At 38.7% G+C, this 24,460-nt stretch overlaps 1 protein-coding gene across 6 annotated transcripts in view; it reads left to right on the forward strand.

The window, feature by feature from the left end:
* Positions 1-24,460, forward strand: part of AFAP1 (actin filament associated protein 1) — a 116,933-nt gene that overhangs the window by 58,188 nt on the left and 34,285 nt on the right. For all 6 annotated transcript variants that reach the window (XM_050337684.1, XM_050337683.1, XM_050337686.1 and 3 more), the window contains 3 exons: positions 10,679-10,787; positions 16,186-16,397; positions 19,395-19,574. In XM_050337684.1, coding sequence (XP_050193641.1) covers positions 10,679-10,787; positions 16,186-16,397; positions 19,395-19,574 — 501 coding nt within the window. The remainder of the gene's footprint in view (positions 1-10,678; positions 10,788-16,185; positions 16,398-19,394; positions 19,575-24,460) is intronic.

Here is a 24,460-nt window from a genome sequence, read left to right on the forward strand (position 1 = left end):
GATACTGTGGGAATTACTGTGGAAGCTGACACAGTTAGAACTGGCTGGTCTGCAGTGGGGTCTTCCCATGTTGAGCCTGGCAGAGTAGAGTTTGAACATGGTCCTCCCTCCTGATCTGCCTGTGACACTGCAGATGCTTTCACCTCAGTGAATTCATTAAGCTCAGCTGATTTTTCCATAGTGTCAGAAGCTGATTTTTGCCAGTTTTTCTACAATTCTGCTGGTACTATTAGGCAGCAGTGGGTTACACCTTCCTTTCTGGAGCCAGGAGGTGTCCCAAGCCTCTCATTGTCTTGCAATATCCAAATACAGGTTACAGGTGGTGCTATTTTGAGATAGTGGCACATCATAATTTGTGAAAAAGATGACAGACTGCTGCTGTCCTACAAAAGACCAGGTGGAATCAGAAGGGAGAGTCAAAACCATCAGCTTTTTGTCCTTTGAACAGTAGGGCAAGCTCAAACCCAGTATGACTCTTTGAATTCTTCTCCTGAAGTCACATTGATATGATGACATTGATCATTAACTGTTTTTTGGAACTTTGCTTCTTTTTTAAACCCTCATTATTATTATGAGATGTGATCAGAGACTGCCATATTATCTTTCTTTTTATACACAAGACATTAGTGACAGTGGCCAAGATCTAATTTTCCTTTCCTTTACTGCTCCTGCATGGTGATTTTCCACTCACCCTGAATCAATGGAGTCCTAAAAATTTGTAGCTGTAAATAGTTGTGTTTCTCAGTGACACAAGTACTGAGCCACCTTTCCTAACCCTTTTCGTAGACCATGCTTTCATAGTCAAATGGAAGAAATTACCTGGGCCCACCAGAGGCTAGGATATTATGCTCCAGGTTGCCCATCTTCATGGCAAGTTGCAAGTTGAAAGTCATGCTGTATGGCACCTCCTTTTGCCAGCCATTCAGAACAGAAAGTTTTTTCTGCTTGCTAAATAACATCTAGTGATGGTCTTAGCCGCTAGTGAAAACACAATATACTGCTGGAGCACAGGAACTCACTGAAAGTGGGAATCAATAACTTCAAATAAACTACACACTATTTAAAATCTGTGTCTTAAGCCCATCAGTTATTAAGTGTCATGCAAATTAAAGTTTCATTTACACTACTGTTTCTCTTTGTGTTTCTGCAAGGGTTTCTGCATTCAAAAATGTTTAGTCTGAATTGGTGTTTAAGCTTCTACTTATGTAAAGATGTGTGGGTGGGAAGGAATTCAATACTCCTTAAAGTAGTGCCAGGAGTTAGAATTATATGTGGGCAGGTACAGTGCAAGTTTTACTTTGTAAATCTGTAAATAGACCTGCATATTTGCTCAGGCCAAATCTTGTATCAGTTTTGTTATTCATCAGTCCAAGAACAAAGAGTATAAAATTCATTTTATTTAGAGACATGCTGTTAATAGTTTAAATTAAGTCTCCAGTTACTAAAACACATTAAAGCCCAGAGAGTTTTCCTGGATTCAGTGGGCTTTGGAACCGGTCTTAAAATTGAGGGACAAAGTTGGACCTTAGATATACTTGAATGAAGGAAATCACCAATCACTCAGCCTCTTAGTAATTCTCTTTTGTATACATTTCCTTGGCTGCATCTGGTCTAGCAGACTTTGTTAGGCAGAGAAAGCGCAAATCCTCTCTTGCCTGTGCATGCAGCTTTTTTGGGTGGCCCGCAAAGCAAAGGCTGTCAATAAAGGATGTGAAGCTTATGGGCAGCACCAAGTTCTGCTGCAGAACTGAGATACCACTTGCCTGGGTGCATCACTGTGTGCTTGCTAGCACAGGTACACTACCAGCAGCTGGGAAGCTTTGTTGGAGTCAGCAGCAGAGGAGCAGGTCACTGTGTTTGAAATTGTCCCATCACTGCTCCCCTCTTGGATCTGCTTAATGCGAGGGCTTGTGTCTTTAGCCTGCTTCATCCTTCTCCATGTCAGCAGCTACTTTTGTGGCGTTTCCCTGCTCTTGACAGGCAAGAAGCACTGCTAGATGATGGGTTTGGAGGAATAACTGAGCCAAGGCTCTGTGCATATATCAAAGTGCTTCTGGTGGTTTAACACCTGGGATCCCATCATTACACTATCACCAAGTGGCCTTGAAGTACATTTTCCATTGAGGCAGTAGGATAATATCCGGCATGTCCTGCTGTTCAGATGTGCCTGAGGATTACTGGCATAAATTATCCACAGCATGACAGTGACAGAATACTTCTAGCCTCCAAGCATTTGGTTGTCATATTACATCTGACAGTTGGTGATTTCATTGCACTGTGCAGTCCAACAAAATCAAACACAAACAGCACACTTTGCTATTTTGCATGATTTTCACAGTAAAATTGAATATATGTTTTGTTTTTCTTGGAATATTAACAATTTAATAATTATTAAACTGCAACACGTGTTCAGCAAAATGCCAGAACCCTGCAGTTATGAATCAAAAGGATGGGTCATCTTCCTCCAACCCATTCTTGCACAGTACACAGTAACTCTGTAGGAGTGCTTCATATAAATGGGTTTCCTGTTGTGGAGAAGAGGTTTGACAGCCTCCCTTTATCTGGCTGACTGTCAGGTATACTCTTAGATATTTATTAGAAAATGCTGAAAGGAGATAGTGTCCTTGGAGAAGAAAAAAAAGCCATCTGGAAATCAAAAGGATTTTTGAGGTGAAAGATCACCAATTACATTAATCATTCTTTGCACAGCATCCAAAAAAGTGCCATTCTTAGAGCTTCTTCTATAAAGTGTGCAGTGAGGAAAGTGCCATAACAAAAGCAAGGAGTGTGCCAGGTGGGTACTTAGGAATCTTTGTTTCATCTAGCTCTTTCTTCTGATACTGAAAAGCAGTTGTTATTCTCTGGTTTTCTTTAAAGATGATCTTAAGACAGTATTATTCTTCAAGTTCTTTCCTTAAAGAAGTTTCAAAAGCCACAAAAATAAATGCAACAAATATTCATTTGTTTTAATTCAGAGCTGGCTATAACTTCAGTTTAAACATGTCTCAACAAGTTCTTCCATAATGAAGGAACGAGTAAAGAGGCCTTTTTGATTATTCAGGGCAGTCACTCTTAGTGCCGGCAATGATAAAATATTAACCCTTTCAGAAACTTATTAAAATCTATTTACTAGCATTTGGGTTTCTTTAACCCACTCTTTCAGTTTGAAAAGTTGTTCCACCATCCCATTCCATCACTACCGGTCTTTGTCCTTGCGTTTAAGTAGGTTTTTTTCCCTCACCATGGTACCTGTGCTTCAGATATCCTTTGTAACCACAGTCGTGTTCCTCTCAAAGGTTTCATTTTGCTCCATTGTGTCTAAGATACACCTTATTGCTCTCTACAGCTACCTGAAAGGAGGTTGTAGCCAGGTGGGGTCGGTCTCTTCTCCCAGGCAGCCAGCAGTAGGATGAGAGGGCACGGTCTTAAGCTGTGCCAGGAGAAGTTTAGGTTAGACATTAGAAAGAAATTATTTACAGAGAGAGTGATCAGACACTGGAATGGGCTGCCCAGGGAGGTGGTGGAGTCACCGTCTCTGGAGGTGTTTAAGAAGAGAGTGGGTGTGGCACTTAGTGCCATGGTCTAGTTAACAGGGTGGTGTTGGGTCAAGGGTTGGACTTGATGATCTCAGAGGTCTTTTCCAACTTGGTATATTCTGTGATTCTGTGACTCTAGCAGTTTCATTTTGAGCTATGGTGTAATTCTAGTGAATGATATCAGTGTACTGGCTGTAAGGATCATGTACAAGTGACCAGAACAGCAATCTTCTGGACATAGAACCAGAATCACGTAGGTTGACCTTAAGATCATTGAGTTCAACGATTTATGTAAAGCTACCACTAAACCTTGTCTGTAAGTGCCACATCTGTACCTCTTTAAACACCTCCAGGGTGGTGACTTCACCACTTTCCTGGGCAGCCTGTTTCAGTGCTTAACAACCCTTCTGGTGAAGAAATTTGTCCTAATATCCAATCTAAACCTCCCCGGATATGATTTGAGACTGTTTCCTTTTGTCCTGTGGTTTGTTACTTGGGAGAAGAAATGGACCCCACCTGGCGACAACCTCCTTTCAGGTAGTTGTAGAGAGTGATGAGGTCCCCTCAAGCCTCTTTTTCTCCAGGCTAAACACCCCCACCTCCGCCAGCTGCTCTGCATAAGACTTGTTCTCTAGACCCTTCACCGTCTTTGTTGCCCTTTTCTGGACATACTCCAGCCTTTCAATGTCTTTCCTGCAGTGAGTGGCCCAAAACTGAGCCCAGAATTTGAGCTGTGACCTTACCAGTCCCAAGTACGGGGGAGTGGTCACTGCCCTAGTCCTACTGGCCACACAATTTCTGATACTAGCCAGGATGCCATTGGCCTTCTTAGCCACCTGGGCACGCTGCAATTGTGGAATAGTTTCAGCCATCATATATGATTGCATAATCAATAAGGATAAGGAAATGCATATTGCCTCTTTTTTGCATTAGCCATGTCTTGCAGTACACTGTAACTCTCATTCCCGTTTTCCATGGGTGAGGTTGGTGCATTATTGTTGATGATTTATTTCACATTTGCAAAAGTGTCACAGAAAAGTCTTCATTAAAGCAATTTCCTTCTCAATTAATTTATGGTATACCTTTATAGTAATACACATCACCATATTTCAAAACTTTCTTCATGTCTAAGCTGCCAGAATGAACTGGTCTCTCTCTCTCTCTGAATTGGGATTTACAGTTAAACTGGATGAGTTAGAGTAGGATTGAACTGCTGTACCAAGTTCTTTTGTGAAGCTGTGTACACTTTTTTTTTTTTTAACTAGATGCTGATGATCTTTGACCTTCATATAAGAAAACTATCAAATTAATAATGGCACAGATTTTATAGGATATTGTCCCACCATTTTTTCTTAACATGCTCACACTTCTGGCCTCAGGTTTTTCATTTCATGTTTCTGTGCTATACCTGCCCATGAAACACCATCCCTGTGCTGATAGTTGAGGTACTATTTGCTTTCCTCACCATGCTCATTAACGTTCTGTGCGCAAACACATGGGAAAGGAGTTAGGTCAGTGAGTACCAGGTCTTCTCTTGTTCCTATTCGATGCAGTGCTCAGGCCCTTAGACAACATTGTTCCAGCGGAAAAAGTGTTGCCTGCACTTTTCTCATTGTACTGCTTGTCTTGTCCTCACTGTCATGTCATGCACTTGGATGAGCTTATTAACTCCTGGAAGAAGAAGGTGATTTTGTTTTTGCTGGGGAATACAGACACTTCTTTGAGCTCACTTACAATAAACATCTCTGTCTGAGAGCCCCATGCTACTTAAAATTCAGATTCATCTTTCTCATGTAATATGTATGAAAGTGTTTCCTAGCATTAATTAAAGCCCATTTCATTTCTTGGTACACACAGACCCTTTGCTTGACATGAGTCAACTCTATTGCTTTGTCTGAGTGATCCTTCCAACTGGCTGTGTAATAATCTTTTATTATAAATTCTGAATGATACAGAAGTACCTTGGGTTTGTTTCTGGGTCATTCTCTTTCGCTTTTAATTATTTTTTTACATCTTAGGTTGCTTCCGTGGAGTCTGGAGTTTATTTGCACTCCAGTCTTCCAAAGAGTTTGGGTGTAACTCTTTCCAACTACCTAGTTCTTTCTAGTGGTGCATTCCATGCTCCAGTCTTTTTGGTTTTATTTAATATCTCAAATGTAATTACATACAGTAGGAAGAACTGAGACAATTTTTGTCTGGGCACAGAGTGACAGTGCCATTAGAAAGATGCAATAACCAACTGGGTTCTCTGCTCAAATGAAATACTATGTTGTTTTTTTACTGTTTCCCTTTGATCCTCTTCACTGCCATCTTTACCTTCGTTTTTTTAGGTAAAGGGGTTATTTGGGTATCTGAGCAGATGTGTTCTATTTTGTGATGAGGGTCCTGTGTAAATGCTCTCCAGGCAATCTTCAGATCAAATAGTGGAGCCATAGGATGCCCTGATTCATTGTTTAATGCAGGCAAGTCTATTCAGATCCCTTTCCCATCATCAGGCTGCGCTTTCTGAGGCTGTGATCTGTTTGTAGTTACTCTACTCTACATACTAAGCATTTTTCCAATGATATCTCTAATTAGGCATTCACCCAGAAGTCAGCAGACATGCTCTTGGGCTGTGTCAGATGCACCTCCACTCCCTGGGGAACAGCATGCCAAGTGTGTGCCTTCTGTTCTTAGCCTTAAACCTGCTCAAGTCACTGTTCAGGATCACACCCCAAGGAAAACAGTGATTTCTCTTAAGTGCCTTAGCAATTTTGAGTTTAGCCAAAGGCTTTCATAGCAAGTGTGTGGCAAGTACTAATGCCCAGTTTCCAACCCTTACACTGTTTAAACAAATCCTGGTTGAAATGTATGCTCAGTAATTTTGTGAGTTGTATTGCTGCTCAGTTTGTTGATTCATCTTGTTTAATGAACATCCATTTTTTCCACATGTGGAGTTAGGAACCGTAAAGGTGTGAGTACTCTTCCCTCTCCAGGCTGAAGATGTGGTGGGGTTGTACAGAGGTCAGGTCTAAGCTTCCTCCAGAGCTAATGGCATGCACACATGTCAGAGCTTCTTCTTGATAGCCCACATTTGCCTGCTGGCTCCTGAGCAGCTTTATTATACATCACCAGTGTGTGACCACTGTTCCAGTCTCGTGTTGCTGCCTTCAGCACTGAGGGGTTGGTTATGTAGCAGCTGGCTCTGCAGTTCGGCTGGATCCAAGCTGGTGGTTGATCTAATAACACACATGCGAGCGTGGCACTTGAGTTGCTGGCAGTCTTTGCCTGCATCATGAGTGTACTGACAGGCTCTGCTTCGCTCTGGAAATCTCCACATCCTAAATCATTGCGTAAAGGGAGGTGTTGCTATTTCCTACACAGTGTAAGTCTTCATTAGGGTATAAAGTGATTTTATATCCTCAGGCCTCTGTACACTGACATTTATTTTTCTCTGTCTTTCAGACTGCTTTCCGTATTGTCAGCAGATATCAGCTAGGCTATCCCTAAAAAAAAGTCACTGTCTATCTTGCTCGGTACCCTTGGACAGAGAAGGAAATAGAGTAGTTTATTTCTTAGGATAAAGTACGAAAGAGTTTATTTGTGGTCTGTGGAATACAGGTGGGCAAGTGGAGTGGAAAACCATAATATGCCATTAAATTAATATGTCCTTGTAAGTCCTTTTCAGAGACCAGTAGGATAAGGAGTTTTACCATCTGGTTAAATATTGCTTATTATTTGGAGATATTTTGTTTCATTCTCTCAGCAATCCATCCTGTAAACTGAAATTGGGCATCCTGTGCACCATCCAGTCTTTAATGTCATCAGACATATCAACTCTGTAGTGTAATGATCACCTCATCCCCTTAGTTTTGGTTAAAGCATCTTTCATTTGGTCTCAAATCCAATACCTGACAAACATCTTCATCAGTATTTTTTCAGTATTACTGTTATTATTCTGGGAAACAATGTATCACTTGTCTTTGTCCCTTTTCCTCCAAGGAGATAAAAGTAATTGTAATTTATTTTCTAACTCAGTTCTTATTCCTGTGATCGAGCAAGGTTATTTGCCTTGAGGGGCAACACTCTCCAGTTTTCTTCCCTGTTGCCTGTCGTAAAAAAGAAAAAAAATCTAGAAATTTATGCTAATGCCTTCTTTGCAGGTTGCCAGGTCTTTCCTCCTGATACCACTCAAGCTACAAATGTTCTAGTGTCTTCTGAGATTTAATCCTTTTATAGAATATGTAAATAGTTTTGTGGGGTTTCTGGCCTTTTTATTTTTTCAGGTAAACTATTGAAAAGTTACTGAATAAAGACTTATTTCAGTTCATAACTTCATCAAAATTTTCCACTAAAAATTGCCAAGTTTAAAGAATTAAACAATGCAACTAGCAATAGCAAAAAAATTAAAGCACTATAAATATCAGTAACTAATACCAGAATGCACACATATACTTTTAACATATCTTGGTGATCAAACTCTTATATATTCCATAGCTCCCAAAAGATATAGTTGTTTATGGTTCAGATTTAAATAAGATATTTTTATTTTGTATTTAATCGATTTAATTTTTTTTCAGTATTAAAACAGCCTTGCTTTTATCAGAAAGTATTTAATGTTGGATGTTTCTGTTTCTCCCTTTTTTTTCACCCCAAAAAATGAATCATTTTTATAATTGTTTTCAACTTTGTTATGGCAAGCACTGCAAAATGCATTTCAGAGAGCAGGGCCTGGTTAATTCAGCAATGGATTCCATCTGTGTTGACGTTGGCTGCACAGCCCAGCCCGCCCCAGCTGTATGAAGTAACTGGTGCTCCAGCAGGGTTGAAATCAGACAAGCACCATTTGTGTTTCATTTCCTTTTTTCTTTCTTTCTGAATAACATTTTGTCTAAAAACAAGGATTTTTTTTCCCCCCCTGATCTTTATTGGAACCTCTTATTTGTTCCTGGATAAAATAAAGCTTTGAAACGTCAGTGCTGTGTCAAGACAAAATTGAAATGACTTGGGACAGGTATTTCCTGGGTGAATGAGATTTAATAACGATAGGAATTTCATATATTGTATATACACCTGATGGGAAAAATGGTTTAAGGCTAGACCAAGATATTAATTTTTCTGTCTAATAAAAGGGTTGTGTGAATCTACACTGCCCCAGGAACAAATTGTGACCCCATATCACTAGAATAAGGTTCTTTCCACCTGCACGAAGGGACAAAAGCTGAACACTTTGGAGGCAGTTCTCCCACTTGTGTCCAGCAGTTCAGGCCACACAGAGGTGATGTGTGTAGAGTAATTCATAATTACTGTCAATTTTCCAACATTCTTGAACATGTAATAATTTGTAACGTCCCTTATGCCTGTTTCCCAGCAGCAGCTAACCTTGAAAGACTCATTTATTTTGTGATGATGTGGAGATTGGCGATTTGATTTTTTTTTTCAGCAAAATTACAGGGGCACTACACTAAGTCACATTTTTTCATTATTTTGCTTCTTTGACAGATAATTTCTCTAGCAAAGCTGGTCTATGAGGAAAACTCATTTGGTTCACATTGTAGATAACAGTAATTGCCACCTGTAATTGACTGCTACATAAGTTGACTGTATCATTTGATAGAGAGGTAATATTAATGTAAATTTCAATCTGACCAAGAATTTCTGTGTTCAGTCATGAATCAGTTCATTGTTCATGAAAAAGTTTCTGGTTTTACTTGGTGTGCAAAGGGAAGTCCATGGTGGATGAGCTGAAGGGCAAGTTTAGTCACTAGCTCCTTGACTTCATGCACACTGGGAGCACACAAGCACTTACCTGCAAGGTGGAATAACCTACTCGATATGAATTTAACTGCAGAGCACACTAAGGGTGGGACTTATCTTGCTGATGTTGTTAAAGGATGAGGTGTCTGGCATAGGTGTGTAATCAGTAATGAGATTTGGAGATGTCTGGCTTTGAAATATGCAAAGATGAATGCAGCCCTGAAAGTGCCCACAGAAGTAATCTCACTGCAGCTAATGCCACATGTTATTAAAGCTCAGGTTCCTCCCAGGTAACTTGAGGTCTGTAGCAAACGAGGAGTCACTGTGGCCTCATCTGTATGAGGTGGAAAAAGGCTCTATGCCCATGCTGCACTGGGCAGTTCATCTGAGTTGCAGTCCAGAAATGTCTGACTAGTTTCTTATTTCACTACCTCTGTTCATCCCCTTAATTTAGACTTGATCAGTCCAATGCAGACAAACACCATTGCATCTCTGTCATCACGTGAAAAAGAAGAAGAAAGATGCATTGAAAAGTGTTACAGCAGAAATGAGACTCTGCTTGCAAGTTAAATTTTTGAAATCATACAGTAAACCACTGGTGCTGGAAAAGGGCTTCAGTATTTTCTCTAATATGTAAATACAAAAATAAAATCCTGTGGGCAAATATGAATGAGTTCTGTAAAATATAGTTGTTTTGGTACTTGTTAAGGAAATAGAACAGTAAAGTCATATGGAAGAAGTCACAGAGTACTAAATTTACTTTGTTACTATATCAACAAACCAGCAGTCGGTCAGTTTTAAATTTAAAACAGGTTTATATTTAGAAAAGAAACATTTTAGAATTTGACCTGGTATTTGACATATTTATTTTATCATGCAATAACTTCTTGATGTTTCAAACTTTTCTTTGTTTGTAACTCAGTTTTCACTATGCAGAAATAGAATTATAAAAGTTAATGTGTATATTAAGGATTGATTTGTTATTGAAAAAAAACCTATCATGAAAATATGGTTTAAATTTTCTGTCCTTGGTCTCTGCCATCTCAGGCTATTCAGCTTTTCTAAACTGTCCAACCAAGCAGCTGTTTGCTGCTGTAATATGAATTATTTTAGATGTAAAATACTAATAAATAAACCTTAACACTGTAAAATGGTCTATGTGTAGAAATCTCTTTCTTACATAGACCCTTTAGATTTCCAGTTCTTAAGTAAAGACACCTTAAATTCAAAGGACACCTGATTCAGCGCTCCAGAGCCTTGCCTTCAGAGATAGTTTACATACCAAATAGTCACGAGAGCAGGGTTTATAAGGCTGAATGCACTGGCACTGATCATGAGCAGATGTTCTGTCCATGTTTAATTTAACACCTTATTGGTCTATAATAATTTTTTTTTTGTTCATTTAGCCACCAGATAACGGGCCTCCACCACTGCCAACATCTTCCCTTCCTGAAGGCTATTACGAAGAGGCCGTGCCACTCAGTCCAGGGAAGGCTCCTGAGTACATCACTTCCAGTGAGTAAGATATTTTCAGATCAGTTTCAGAGCAATCCAGTGTCCTTTGACTTTTCTCAGCGTTTTTTAATGTTTGACAACTACATCTGTATTAGTGCTGTGGTGATGTGTCATGAGCGTTGCTTTGATTTGGGGCCAGTGCTGGTTATCCTCACCAGCCATGCATTGGTTTGGTTTGCAGAACTGTTTCAGTGATCATTAAACAGGCTCCTTTTAGAGGAAACTAAACGTGGAGCTCAAGTTAGGTGCACATAAAACAGGTTTCAGCAACGTTTGGAGACAGAGGGTCCAGATTAGCCACTAGTCTTTTGAACTGCTTTGAACCACAAACGTGATGGGGGCGTTGGACCAGGAGTCCAGAGTTAAGTATTGTCCAGAGTAAACCCCCTCTAAACTGATCATACTGTGCATGTAGAGGTCTCAGAAACTGATGCTGATCTGCACATCTACTGCTGTGTCTCTTTTGCACTGAATTGCTTGGTAAAATAGACAAATAAAAAGAGAAAAGGAATTACTGAAAAGTTGTGATTTGCAGCATTTCTGATGACACAGTGGGGAAAGGAATAAATTGGTCATACTGGCTCCCACAAGCCAAGTGTGATACACACGAGAATACTTTTGTGAATACTCATTTAATGCACTAGGCAGAGGGCTGCCTCCAGCTGGCCACCAGAACATCCTTTTGCCACACCCAAATGCTCTTTTTCACATCCAAATACTTACCCAAAGACCTATGCACTTAAGTGGAGCTGTGCTGAGACCACACTGATGAAATGCTGAAATGACTGCTGTGAGCATTGTACCAAAACAATTACAAAGATTATTCTTTTTGCTGCTTTTTTATTGGCTGGAGTAATTCATTACTTGTGTAGGGCTGATTTATTACTAATCATTATTTTCTATGGCCCAAAGATTAAAGGATTATCTTCCCCCATTTTATAGCCATTTTAATTATTTGAACCAGAACAAATGAATAAAATGATCTCTCTTCTTGAAACATGCATAGGAGTCACTTTAAGACTAAAATGTTATTCATCTGTACACCACACAAACTGGGGTTATCTAGCAACTCTTAATGAACTTACAGAATTCAAGGTAAGAAAGAGTTTCATGTCCTGGAAACCAAATGAAAGAACATACAGACTTTGAAGAGCAGCAGAATCGCTGGTCTCTTCATTTTCTCCCTTGAAATGCTGTGGGGTAATCCAGTCAGCTTCTGATTTGTCATTAAACAAGATCCATGCTCAGGCAGAAAAATATGAATAGTGCAAACGTTAATGGCACTGCTAAAGGATTGCCTAGGGGGAAAAAAAGGCAAAATATGAAATTGATTTCTTATTAACCATCCAAATGCATAAAAATATTTAGGATAGCGGTCTTAATAGTTCATCAATAATTCCATAATTCAGGTCTATATATCAAGACACTTAAAGATCTCTTAGTGTGAGTCAGCATCTCGCTGAGATTTTGCTATATTTTCTTATGTTCTGAACTTTTTTGTCACCTCTATTAATTTGTGTTAAAAGTGTTTCCCCTCTTCATTGGTAATGAATTTACTTTTAAATTCAATGTGACATGAGCAACACATCTCCATTCATGCAAAACTTCCACTAAATCTAGTTGTATGGTAATTAAAATAAACTACCAAAGCACTGTCTTAAAAGATGTAACAATAGCTTAACAATAGTTCAGACTATTTGAGATGAAGAAGACAAAACTAAAGTGCTAGATGTATAAAAGTGCAAGAATAAACTGTTATACAGCTGCTGGGACAGACATCATTATCTAAAGGAAATATTCCTATAGAATATTTTTGTAATGTCCTTAATAGCAAGGAGGCAAACATACCTTGTGTCTTACCTGTAAAGGTAAACAAGAACTGAAGAAAATTGCAGAATATATGTCATGAAAATGAAATATCCATAACTTCCCCAAGTCCCTGTAATTGGTTTGTAAACAAACACATGGATATGACTTGTCTGATAACTCTCTTTCTCTGTATTAAAATCTACTGATCTGTACAATATGCTTAAATGATTACAGACTAATCTTAGAAATATGTATTACAAATAATGTGAAAGTCCACTGTGATTTTCACCCCTTAGCAGCACAAAATTTTGAACATAAAGATGAAAAGCCAATGTCAAAAGAAGTTGGAGTCATCAGAAGGTGCTAAAGACTTGTTGTATCAGTGCATTCTGACTCTCTGAGACTTTAGTAGATTTAATAAATCCACTTTATTTTTGAGAGACATTTTTCACGTTTTCTGCTTGTGCTAGTTTGTGTCTCAGAACCTGGAAGACTTGGTTTGGATATGATAGAGCACTTTGGAGAAACAAGTAGTAGAAACAGAATGTGGTAAAGAGCAGCCAAGTTTCAGCAGGGCTGATCTGAGTACTCCGAGGTGGGCATCCTTCCTGGTGTGAGTCACACAACAAGCTCTTCGTCTGGCCCAGAGTCCCACAAATCAACGAGAAGAGAAACATGAGGAGTGGTTAATGGTCAGGATATGGCAACAGGTCCCCAGAGATCCCGTTAGGCTGTGTGAGGATGGGAGTCTCAGAAGCTCCTGTTGGCTTTCCTCCTCCTATAAACAGAGATTTGGATGAACCTGCAACTGCTGTGCCAGCAGAGTTGCTCTGCTGAGCCTACAGCTTATGGGTAATAGGAAATCTGCACTTGGAATGCTTGCAAGCCACATAGGAAATACCTGTAGGGTATTTAACATGCAGAATTTCAGTTTCTACTGTCAAGTCTCAATCAGCACTTCCTACATACACTTTTTTTTGAAACTGGTAAAACTTAGTGTAGGAAAATAAATCATACGGTTCAATGTTGTGAAGAAAGATCAATGATTTAACCCAGTAAATTTGCTGGACAGAAGGCAAGATTGCTGCATGGGGTTTAGGCCAGAAGAAAACCAACTTTTTGATATATGGCAAAGGGAAGACCTGTAATTTTATCTGAGGTGAAATATTATTTTCTGCAATATGAAAAAGTTAAATCATGTTCTAAAGATGGAGGAAAACCAGGGAGTTAAAACAGATTCCATTTTTTCATAGTTTTGATTGATGCACTTAAAAATGCAGTCCTCTGAGAGAAAAGTCTCTTCTTCAGAGTGTATTCAGAGTGTAGAGAAATGATCCAGCTCCGCTCTCTTGGGAAGACTATACTTGAAGATTGTGCCCCCTGTACAGTCATGTTTCAAATACATCTGCTGAAAATTAACCCCTAGACACTCTTACATTGAAGAGGTAGTTTCTTAATTTTGGAGAAAAAAAATCTCTTTATAAATACAGAAAATATGCCACCAGAATGGTATTTCCATTGCTCAACATATGAGTAGTAACAACTTCTTCTTACCAAAAAAAAAAAAAAAAAATCTGTCAGAATAATATTTTTGCCAAAACTAGAAGAAAATCACAAAAGAGGTAAAAGAGTATTGTCGAAATGGACCAAACATCAAGGTGAACACTGTGACAGTGACGTAGCTCCAACAAAGAACATGACTGAACATGAAGAAAGGATGAGGAGGTTATGGGCACCTAAGTATTACTTTTTCAAAAGGGAAAGGCAGGCATTGAAAAAGTCCCCAGAGAGGTGGCAACTTTAGGTCATGGCAGCTTGTCCTACAACCCACACCTCTGGGAGAAGACCTTCTTGAAGATGCTGATTTAATAATTAGACCTTACATCTTTGTATTTGTTAGCCTCACATGAATCATTCTGCCTCTGCTTCCAACAGGCTGGCATGCTCTTGTGTGTTTACAAGTGGTCAGTGATCTCTCCAGTGTTTCCTAATGTTTCAGTGTGAAAGTTTGAGGAAAACTGTTCTGAAAGAAGTTGGAGCAGGGAGAATGTTTTGGTTTGGTTCTGGTTTTGGTGGGTTTTTGTTTAGGCTTTTTTCCTGCTTCATGGGGAAGAAAGAGAAAGAGATGGATGAAGCGGCAAGTTCTACCAGGTCTTATTCTGTTAAACAAATCTGCAAAAATAAATACTCTGGAATAACTGTTTCAAAATCTGTCAGTTTAAACATCTACCCTAAATTTTTCCATCCTCATTTTGATTTTTGTAAAGCAAGTGAAAAATTGTAGTGTTTTCCCATTGATAATCATCTGAGGCTTTTACCACTTGCCCATATGGAGCTGCCCCAAACCAAACACTCTGTAACAGAATTGACCAGAAGACGGCAATTCAATTAAAAAAAAAAAGAAGCTTCCAGAGCTTCAAGTTTTATTTTCATTTCATTTTGGAATGAAAGTGTACTGTTTCGTACACTTTTGTGAAAACACAAATTGGATCAGAATATCTAGTCTTAATTTAGAGATGTGAGGTCTGAGTATGTTCCGTTCTGACTGTTCACCTGGGGAGGAACTGATGGAGAATGAGCTTTCCAGCAATGAACTCTCTTGCCCTCTTCCCAGTCTTTCCTTCCTACATCCCATTTGAGTCCTAATTACCTAGCTAAAGCAAAGGGGAGAATTTCTTCCACCTTCTAGCTAAAAAATATATCAAAGTCTACTTGAAATGTTTAGATGAAACTTCAGTCTTAAAAATGTTCCAGTCAATTTTCCTCCATGGGAACATGTGCTAGTGGGTAACAGACCTGCTGTATCTGAAGGACTTTATATACATATACCCACATAAACAAATAAATAAGTATGGATGGTGGAAGAGGGTTCTGGGATAATGGCAAAATGGTTTGGTAGTTGAGGTACTGCTCAATCTGTCTGCATTGTCAAAAATGAAAGGCCTGAAGGGAGGCTGTTTCATTAAAATGGAAGCTTGCCATTCCATCACGGAACTTGGAAAAGGTTTTATCTGCTTAGGCTAAGCACAGAACAAAACATTTTTTGCACAATGCCTTTAACTATGGCAAAATCCGTAGTTCAAGACAGCATTATCTACTGAATGTTAATTGTATCAGTGCAGGTGCTGTATTTGAGAATTATATGAAATGTGGGGATAGGTAGATATTGCTCCACCATGTACTCTTATGACCTTTAGCATATGGAGTGTTTGTTTCTTGATGTACTGTACTAAGGCAAGATGAAGATGTTTCTCTGGGAAAGAATTACAAAAAATGAAGGTATCTGTCAAATAATATTTTGAGAATAATAAAACACCATCTGAAATTCTAGCTATGTATTCCCAGCTTATCCTTTCGATTAAAATTCACAGGGTGTTTGTATGGGTCTTCTATAAAGTTTCATAATGGAACAGCATCTCTTAATTCAATTAACTTAATGTATTGATACTACTAAGCACTGAAACAGTAATTTGTTCATGGCTGACTTTCAAAAGCCTTAACTTAAAATGAACCTTCTTGAGGTTTTCGATTATTTCAGTTACTTCATGGCTAATTGTTTTATGCTAACACTTTTACACTTTTCTTTAAGATTATGACTCAGATGCTATGAGCAGCTCTTACGAATCCTATGATGAAGAGGAGGAGGATGGAAAGGGGAAGAAAATGAGACATCAGTGGCCTTCTGAGGAAGCCTCTATGGATCTGGTGAAGGATGCCAAAATCTGTGCCTTCCTTCTTAGAAAGAAACGTTTTGGGCAATGGACCAAACTACTGTGTGTTATCAAAGAAAACAAACTACTGGTAATTTTTATTTTTAGCTAGCTATATTTTCTTTGTACCTTCTAGTTGATGTATTTATTTTTACAGGAATCTGATTTTTGGAATAGGTTCTGCAAGCAGTGGCCAAGTCTACAGTAACCATACCAAAGAGTTCAGTCATGATTTATCCAAGAAGCAGAGAAACACTGAAATTATAAGTGTATCGTTTAGCCACTTAGAACTTCAATTTTTATTTCACTTCAACTTAAACCCAGGCAGTTCCCTGATATTGGAAAGAAAGTCTGGCATATTATCTTCTAAAATATTTATTTGGAAAAAAAAATTTGCTGAAACTGTAAATCCAATCTTCCATTCCCTGCGGACAAAAAAATCTCATAGGGAGCTTTGTGTGTGAACTGTTGGATCAGACTTCTGGAGAGAAAAGTCCCTTGTTAGACTGAGAATTCACTTGGCAGCATATGCTGTGGTAATGTATACACTTTAAACTAAACCTTTGCCATCTGTTCTGCAGTAATTACAGATGCAGTATTCACATGATGCACAGCTGCATTATAGAAAGGAAAGAAACAAGTGGATGTATTTATTCCTTAAGCAAATCTGTTACATTTCTTTGTGATTGGAGGCACCAGTAAAAGATTCCATAAATTATCTGCTCATAGATGACTTCTTGTTTTCTGAAAAGAGAACCTAATTGAGGGAAACACTTACTGAGTGTCATTATGGGCGAACTAATGCTTATATTAATCAGTAAGTTGGGGTCTTAGGTGCTCCCTACCTTCTGATCTGGTGCTTTTAACTGTTGTAACTAATTACATAACTAACAATTACTACAATATCCCAAACGCTAAAAGCTGATTAACAGGTGATAGAACACCTCCTGTAGAACCTCTTCATTTTATGCTGGTACAAGGTACCTTAGGTGTGTTCACTTTCCAAGTACATTTGTACTTATGGCAGTATAGAATATAACAGGATATGAAATAGAGGTAAGAGATACCTGAAAATATAATAGGAACAAATTTGCTAGTTATCTATGGTTACTGAAGATTTTATTTTTGTATCCTCCTCTATTTAAATATTGAAAAAACTGTTCATTGTGATTTAGCTTCTATTATATTCTTATAATGCCATTATCCTTAGTCCCCATTTTTATCACCATATATCAGTAACATATCAGATTTCAGGACCATTTGAAAATAGCATGAAGAAAAGAAAGAGTCAAAGAAAAGGATTTTTCCCTGAAGTCATACAATATTTCTTCTACAGTTACATTTTTTTCTATATAAAAATATGTTATTTTTTACATTTTCATTTCCTTTAGCCACATGTGTGGTCTGAAAAGCTTATTTTTTCCTTATGGGGATCATCTTTCAGTAATTCTATAATGGGGATTAAGAAAATAAAAATCACAATAGGAGTCTAACAACCAAGTTACACAAGATTGGTTTATTGTTTGAAGGAGGACTCGGACATTTAACTTATGAGATATGCAAGTAAAACAAATACATGTTCTTAGGGATTAGTGATTGCTTGTGTCATAAATGCAGCTGTCATCATAAAACAAAAATATTTTAATTAGCATTAGACATTAGAAATAACTTATAGTAGGGAATTGTTTTTCACTTAAAGTCCTTTACTATATACATACTTCAGTTTTAGCAATTTATAATAATAAATAAAATACTTAGATTTATATAAAAGAAATTATATGCTGTTTATTGATTCTTAAAGTGACTAATGTATATCTTCAGGATTTCATAACTTGAAGACTTAATATTTTTTAAATGTTACAAACTTAAAATCTGTGACCAAAGTGGAGAAACTGATATAATGAGCTTTGGAGAGGGAAGGAGGATTGTCAGTGGTCTGCAGAGGCTAGTTAGAGTGTCTGTATTTGCTCAGCCCAAGTTGTACTGTTTATAACATACTTTTAACAGCTGCTATCTTCCTGATAGTTGCATCATGACATGAATACTGCCACAGATGGGCAAAAATCCGTGTGCTTTTCTCTGTTTGCGTTTATGCTCAGCTATTCTGCATATACTAATTAGTCTTCTTGGTGATCAGATACCTCTTTATTAACTGATTTTTTTTTAACCTTAGTGCTTATTTGTATGAGTGAGACCCCAGTTTACATAAATATGTAACTAGGTTCATATCCACAGTTAACATTGTTCTACAGTATGTCACTACAACAGCTGTGGGAACCTCAGCTGTACTGATGTGTGTTGAAAGGTGTGAACAGAGATTGGGTCTGTAGGACAAGTGATGTAAAGAGGAACCCTTCACCTTCAGATCACCAGTTCAAACATAGAGGAAGTCATCAGTGATCCGGCATGAAATGGCTGTTCATGACCAGCATTTACTAATGAGGGGAAAAACATCACATAAGTTGTATACTTTTAACCAGGAGTTTACAAAGTAAACTAATGTGGAAACTTACGCAGTTTTGTGCAGAAACTGTTAAACTGTATTGGCTGAAAAAGTCTGACTTTGCCTGCTTTCTACACCGTGACAATTTTTTTTTACTTATCTCAAGAAAATGAGCAGCTGAGTAAGGCATATGCCAGTGACTTTGCAACTGCAGTGTGTAGGCACTGATGTAGATTTGCCTTCCTACGCCGGTGTGTTGCTGGAGGGCAGGGTAAACATCTGGCCTTTAAAGTCGTTAACTGTACAAGTTTATTCTGCTGCTACATGTGAACAGATATCCTAAATCACCCTCTTCCTACCGGATCAGGGTCAAGGTTGAGTCATAAGGGTAATGCAGAGACGCTTAATGTTCTCCATATGTTGTACCTGTCCTGCAATTATTGTCAGTCTGGAAGTAATTTTGCTTTACAGAGTGGATGAGAAGAAGAAATAGAAAGTTGGCTTTGGGTGAACTCTCTGGTATGTGGTAATGGGGTGTGTAAAAAATATTAGAAATTAAAAAATAGCATTTCTGTATAATAAAAGCTTTCCCCAAGGTTCAGAAAGGGAACCTCTAACTTCTGAACTTTCCTTATATTTATTTAGTGTTACAAAAGTTCCAAGGACCAGCAGCCCCAGATGGAGCTGCTCCTGAATGACTGCAATATCACCTATATTCCCAAAGACAGCAAAAAGAAGAAGCATGAACTGAAAATCTCACACCAAGGAGCGGATGCCCTGGTTCTGGCAGTGCAGAGCAAAGAGCAGGCAGAACAGTGGCTAAAGGTAAGGGGGGATTTCTGACCAGGAGCTTTTCCACCCACAAAGTGCTCACATTGCCTGCTCAGTTGCTGTTAAAAACTGAGACAGAGACAGCAACTTTCAGGCAAATCCAGACCCTTTAAGTCTCAACTAATTTGGGACTACAGAAATACAGATTTAATGTTCAGACCTTGAAGCAATTCCTTGAGCATCCAGCAGCTCAGGATTACACCAGTGCTGCTGCTGGGATGGTTTTCACTGCTTATGGCACAATAACTTGGCACTGAAAGGAGAGGTGGCAAATTCTCTTCTGTCTTCTTCACTTCCAGTTCATTTTCCAGAAAGATCTGGTGGTTAGGCCACACTGGTGGTGAGTGGAAGGTTCGAATTCCCTCAGGTGAATGGAACTGGCACTAACATAATTTTTTGCCATGGTGACACCTTTTTAAAAAGAAGGACCTCTTAGGAAATACCTGTTTGAATTTCTCTGGGTGGAGAAAAATCCTTCAGTTTCATGAAGGCCGTTCAAATTTGTTAATCCTGGTTTAGCAGTGTATCGTCTGTTACAGTTTGTCCTGGGAATGCATTCTTCTGAGAAGTGGGATTTTGTCATCTTCCACTCCTTTCTGTGTCTGCAAATGTGGAAAATCCCATGGCAAAGGCTGCAGTTGTAGATCCTAACCAGATTACTAGTATTTATGTTGGACTTTGCCAGTCTCCAATGTGGAGGTCAGTGAAGTAGTGTGGGAAAATATCACTACAGTGGCAGTAGCTTGTTTTAAGACCTTGAAATCCAGGCTTTTAAATACATGTAAAAGTCTGAATGCATAAGACTCATCAGGCATTCTCCATGCTGTGCTCTGATCTAACCTTATATGGTACTTATTTTTCTAAGAATAAATTGTATTTTTCCAAATACAATTGAATAAAACACATAGGAATTTCCTGATGGCAGATGGTTTTTCTGCAGTAAAGGGAGAATAAAATGCAGCTTAAGAGGTATAAGTTCTGCTGTGGGCTAATGTACTAAATGGAAAATTAATCTGTAATTTCCTATTTTGCAATGTTTGAATATACCTTTTGGGGATTTGCGGTTTGTGTGCGTTTGGTTTTGACTGTGAGTTTGTATCTTAGCTTAGAAAATGCACTCCCTGTTGTTATTTTAATAGAAACTAATCACAACCATGTATTTGTTAGGCTTCTTCTAACATCGGTGTCTTGTTCTAAGTTTTAAAGTCAAGCACCATCCAAATGTCCCACTAGTCCAGCCAGAGCTTCAAAAACACTGATTGGAATGAAAAGAAATTCATAAGTCATATTCTCTTCCAAGGGAATTCCGCTGTAATTAGATCATAGTAACTGCACCCTTATTTCCTGTGTTGTTCTAAACTTGGGTTTAGTAATTCTGAATTCATTGGCATTTATCAGATATTCTTCCATAAAAATGGTCTTATTTTTTTTAATTGTATATAAAGCATCCACACACAGATTTTTTCATATCCCAGATGCATTCCCGCTACTTTAAAAAAAAAAAAATGTTTTATGCAGTTGCTTAGTTCAAGCTATGTTCACATAGTTGTGTATACTGAGGGGCAAGTGGCTGTGGCTGGACAATACGTTATTTGCAAAGCATTTGGAGACAGTCTGACAGCACTTTATTTAGCTCCTTCATGCTGCAAAGCTCTCTATTAATAAAAACTCTTTCAAGTAGGCAGGCTACTGAACACTCAACTTCCAGGTCCTCAGTGCTGCTTCAGCTCTCTACTTGTGCGCTACAAATTGTCTGTCCATCAGCTAACCAGAAGTGATCTGTGCAGCTCTTGCAACAGCTCCAGTGTTTTCCAGATGTAGTACGGCCTTTGGAGGAAAAAAAAAAGCTTTCTATATTTTTAAAACTGTAGCAAAATTTAAGGGTTTTTTTAATTTATTCTTACGAAAATAATTATGTTTTGGTCATTCAAGCCTGATTTAAAATGAGCTTCTCAAAATCGTGTGTGGCTTTGTGTAGGAGCTGAGAAAGAGGTCCCTGCTTTATCTTGGGAGATGTGGTTTTAACTTTCCCCTCACTCAGAGGACCAGGGTCCTTCCCAGTGCTCTGTCCATTTTGTGTGATTTCTGCAGTTATTAAAACGGGTAGATCCAGAAAGTGTGACAGTGAGAATGGAATCTGGAACCACATTTTTAAATCATAAGATGCTTTCTTGGTAAAGGTATTGTACCAGTACGTGCCAGTTGAGGCAGGTTATCATGCAGGAGCAGTGGGTTCTTGTGGATTCATATGTTAAGTGTCAAATTAAAGCCTTACTTTTGATCCCAAAAAGCTCAAAATGGTTTTGGAGAACAGATTGTCCTTTGAAGCTAAACCAAATGATTTTTTTTTTCCAATTCAGATCTAATCAGTATAAAATATGTTTATTAAGTAAATAATTTTAAAATATCTATTGGAAGACAAATTCTAAATAGATGCACAATATTTTAGACTTTTTTTTTGTAAAGATGACACCAAAAAAAAACCCCAGCTGATAAACCTAGTGCAAATTGAAGTCTAGACTGGAAACCACAAATGGAGTTTCAGTTTTACCAGCTAACAAATGCTTGATGAGAAAAAGATAGCTGATGTCACCAAAGAGCCTGTCAAGACTTCAGAGCAAGGAATGGAGCTAGCACAAATTCAGGCTATAGCTGAGATCATCTCAGTAATATGGTGGGCAACATAAAGTGGTGGAATTTTCCAGTCTTAAGTCCTAAAATGTTCCCACAAAAATGTACATGAAAAAACGTGTGGAGTTACACACTCTGACCCAAAAATGAGCTTTTTCCATGTGCACTTCAATATATGTGCATCTGTGTGCTCTTTTGTGGTCTAGTAAGGTCTGAAATTTTCCTGTTTGTCTCAGCACATCCAGCAGACTGGTGAAACTACACTTATTTTTCAGCATCCCTGAGAAATGCTGCATTAAAAATAAAAGGACTAGTAAGAACTTGACATTACAGGAAGATGCTTGTTTAGTGGCTTCATTCGTACAGATGAATGTGTTCTGTGTGCAGAACCTTCAGACTAGGCCACAGAAAACTGCTCTCAGAAATACATGGATGCCAAAGAAATTAAGTTCTGAAGGAGCTTGTTGTAGAAGACCAGTAGAAGGAAATGGTCATGGTGTCTGGTCCAAGGCCTTCTCTTTCTCTTAGCATTCCTCCTGCAAAAATGTATTTCTCGTTTATCGTGCATGAGAGGTAATCTGTCATTTTGGTGCATTGGCCTTGATTTTCATTTTCCCCCAACATTAGGCACCCTCTGTTAACTTCTCTTCATTTTACGGTGTGCAGCCATTGTGCAGCAATCTCTTCAGTTGAGGGTCTGTAATTGAGCAGTGAATCTTCCAGGCATAAGGAGACATTTCTTCATATATCAATTTGACAATGTTCAGTCAGTTCTGAACTTGTTATAATAAGGGGGTGTTTTGCCCTGAAGAGAGAATAAAAGCATGCTTGTGACTGTATCCAGTCGTCCAAAGACCCTGCAAGACTCCCTGTAGGGCTGTTTATCTGGTTGTCCTACCCAGTTTTGGTCTCTGATTAACTGCATGTTGTCTCTCATAAAAGTCTTTTTAAAGGTCTTTTTTTTTTTCACTGCCCTGAGCTTAGTGAGGGGAGTCAAGTAACTTCTGGCTTCCAGTCTTAATGTGGGCTGAGTTTTACTGAAGAGTAAACGACAGACAGAGCTATTCCTTAGCCAGCTTAAATCGACACAAAATTGAGCTTGTAACTGTAAACATTGTGTGGCTGATTTTACTTTCTATGGGAATTTCCAGCTAGAGATCTCAGCACTTCAGACATTGCTTTCTTGGCTTATGTAATGTTCCCTAAAGAGGTTATTATCTCCAGTTTGTAGCTGAGTAGAGTCAAGTGCTGAATGATCAAGCCTTAAAACTGACTAGAAAATGTGTTTGGGGATGCATACTCCCTACCAGTGAGTTCCTTGCAGTGTTTGTTAATTTATAAGTAACTTAAATAACGTACTGTGTCCCAAGACAGTTGGGCTGGGTTCTTTCTCCACTGCACATCATCACCAGCAGTGAAGGCTGTGCAGTCTAAATTAAACCTCCAAGGACTTACACCACTGTTGTCTCAAACAGATGGTTTGAAATACTTCAGTTCAAGTCACAGCAAGGTCAGTGAGTTTGCATAAGCGCTATTTAGGACCTCACCTGTAGAGGTGACAGACCAAGCTGTGTGTGGGAGCTTTGACCAGTCTGCAGGACTCAGCCAGTGGAATTTGACAGAGCCTGATGAGTCCAGCTTGGCTGTGAACCCCTGTCTGCATGTGTGTGTGACCAGCACCATCACAAACAAATATATTTCTTAAAAAAATGAAGCATATGTAAAATTAAAAAAAAAAAAAAAAACAAACAACCAAACCACCCATGAATCTACAAAACCACAAGCATCCTATTTGCTTGTTTTCTCAGTGATAAGTTTTCTTTAGGTTTCCTGGCTAAAATCACAAGTACAAGTTGTAGCGCATGTCAGAGTAGAACCTGGGAGGGCTGAGATTTGGTCCCTGTTTTCACCACTACTATTCCTCCTCTCTCCTACTCACAGCTTCAGATGGAAAATTATTTAAATCATACCTAGCTTAGATCTACAGGCCAAAGTGAGATCTGCATCTCCACACTGCCCAAGCTGGGGATGCAGCTCCCCTTGCCCAGGGTACATCTGCCCTTGCAGCAGCAGTGTCTCCAGACACCCTCCCCAACCCCCCAGCACCTCCTCCCCTGGGCTCTGCCCGATCCAGTGGCCATATATGGCAATAGACTTCATGGTAATAATGCAGGAGAAATGATACAGGGGTTGTCTCGGCTGAGTAAGTCAGAAAAGTATTTTTAAGGGGATACACAGGCACAGATAGG

This window comes from Myiozetetes cayanensis, unplaced genomic scaffold (assembly GCF_022539395.1).
Source record: "Myiozetetes cayanensis isolate MyiCay16 unplaced genomic scaffold, myiCay2020 scf7, whole genome shotgun sequence".
In the NCBI taxonomy this organism is placed as follows: Eukaryota; Metazoa; Chordata; class Aves; order Passeriformes; family Tyrannidae; genus Myiozetetes; species Myiozetetes cayanensis.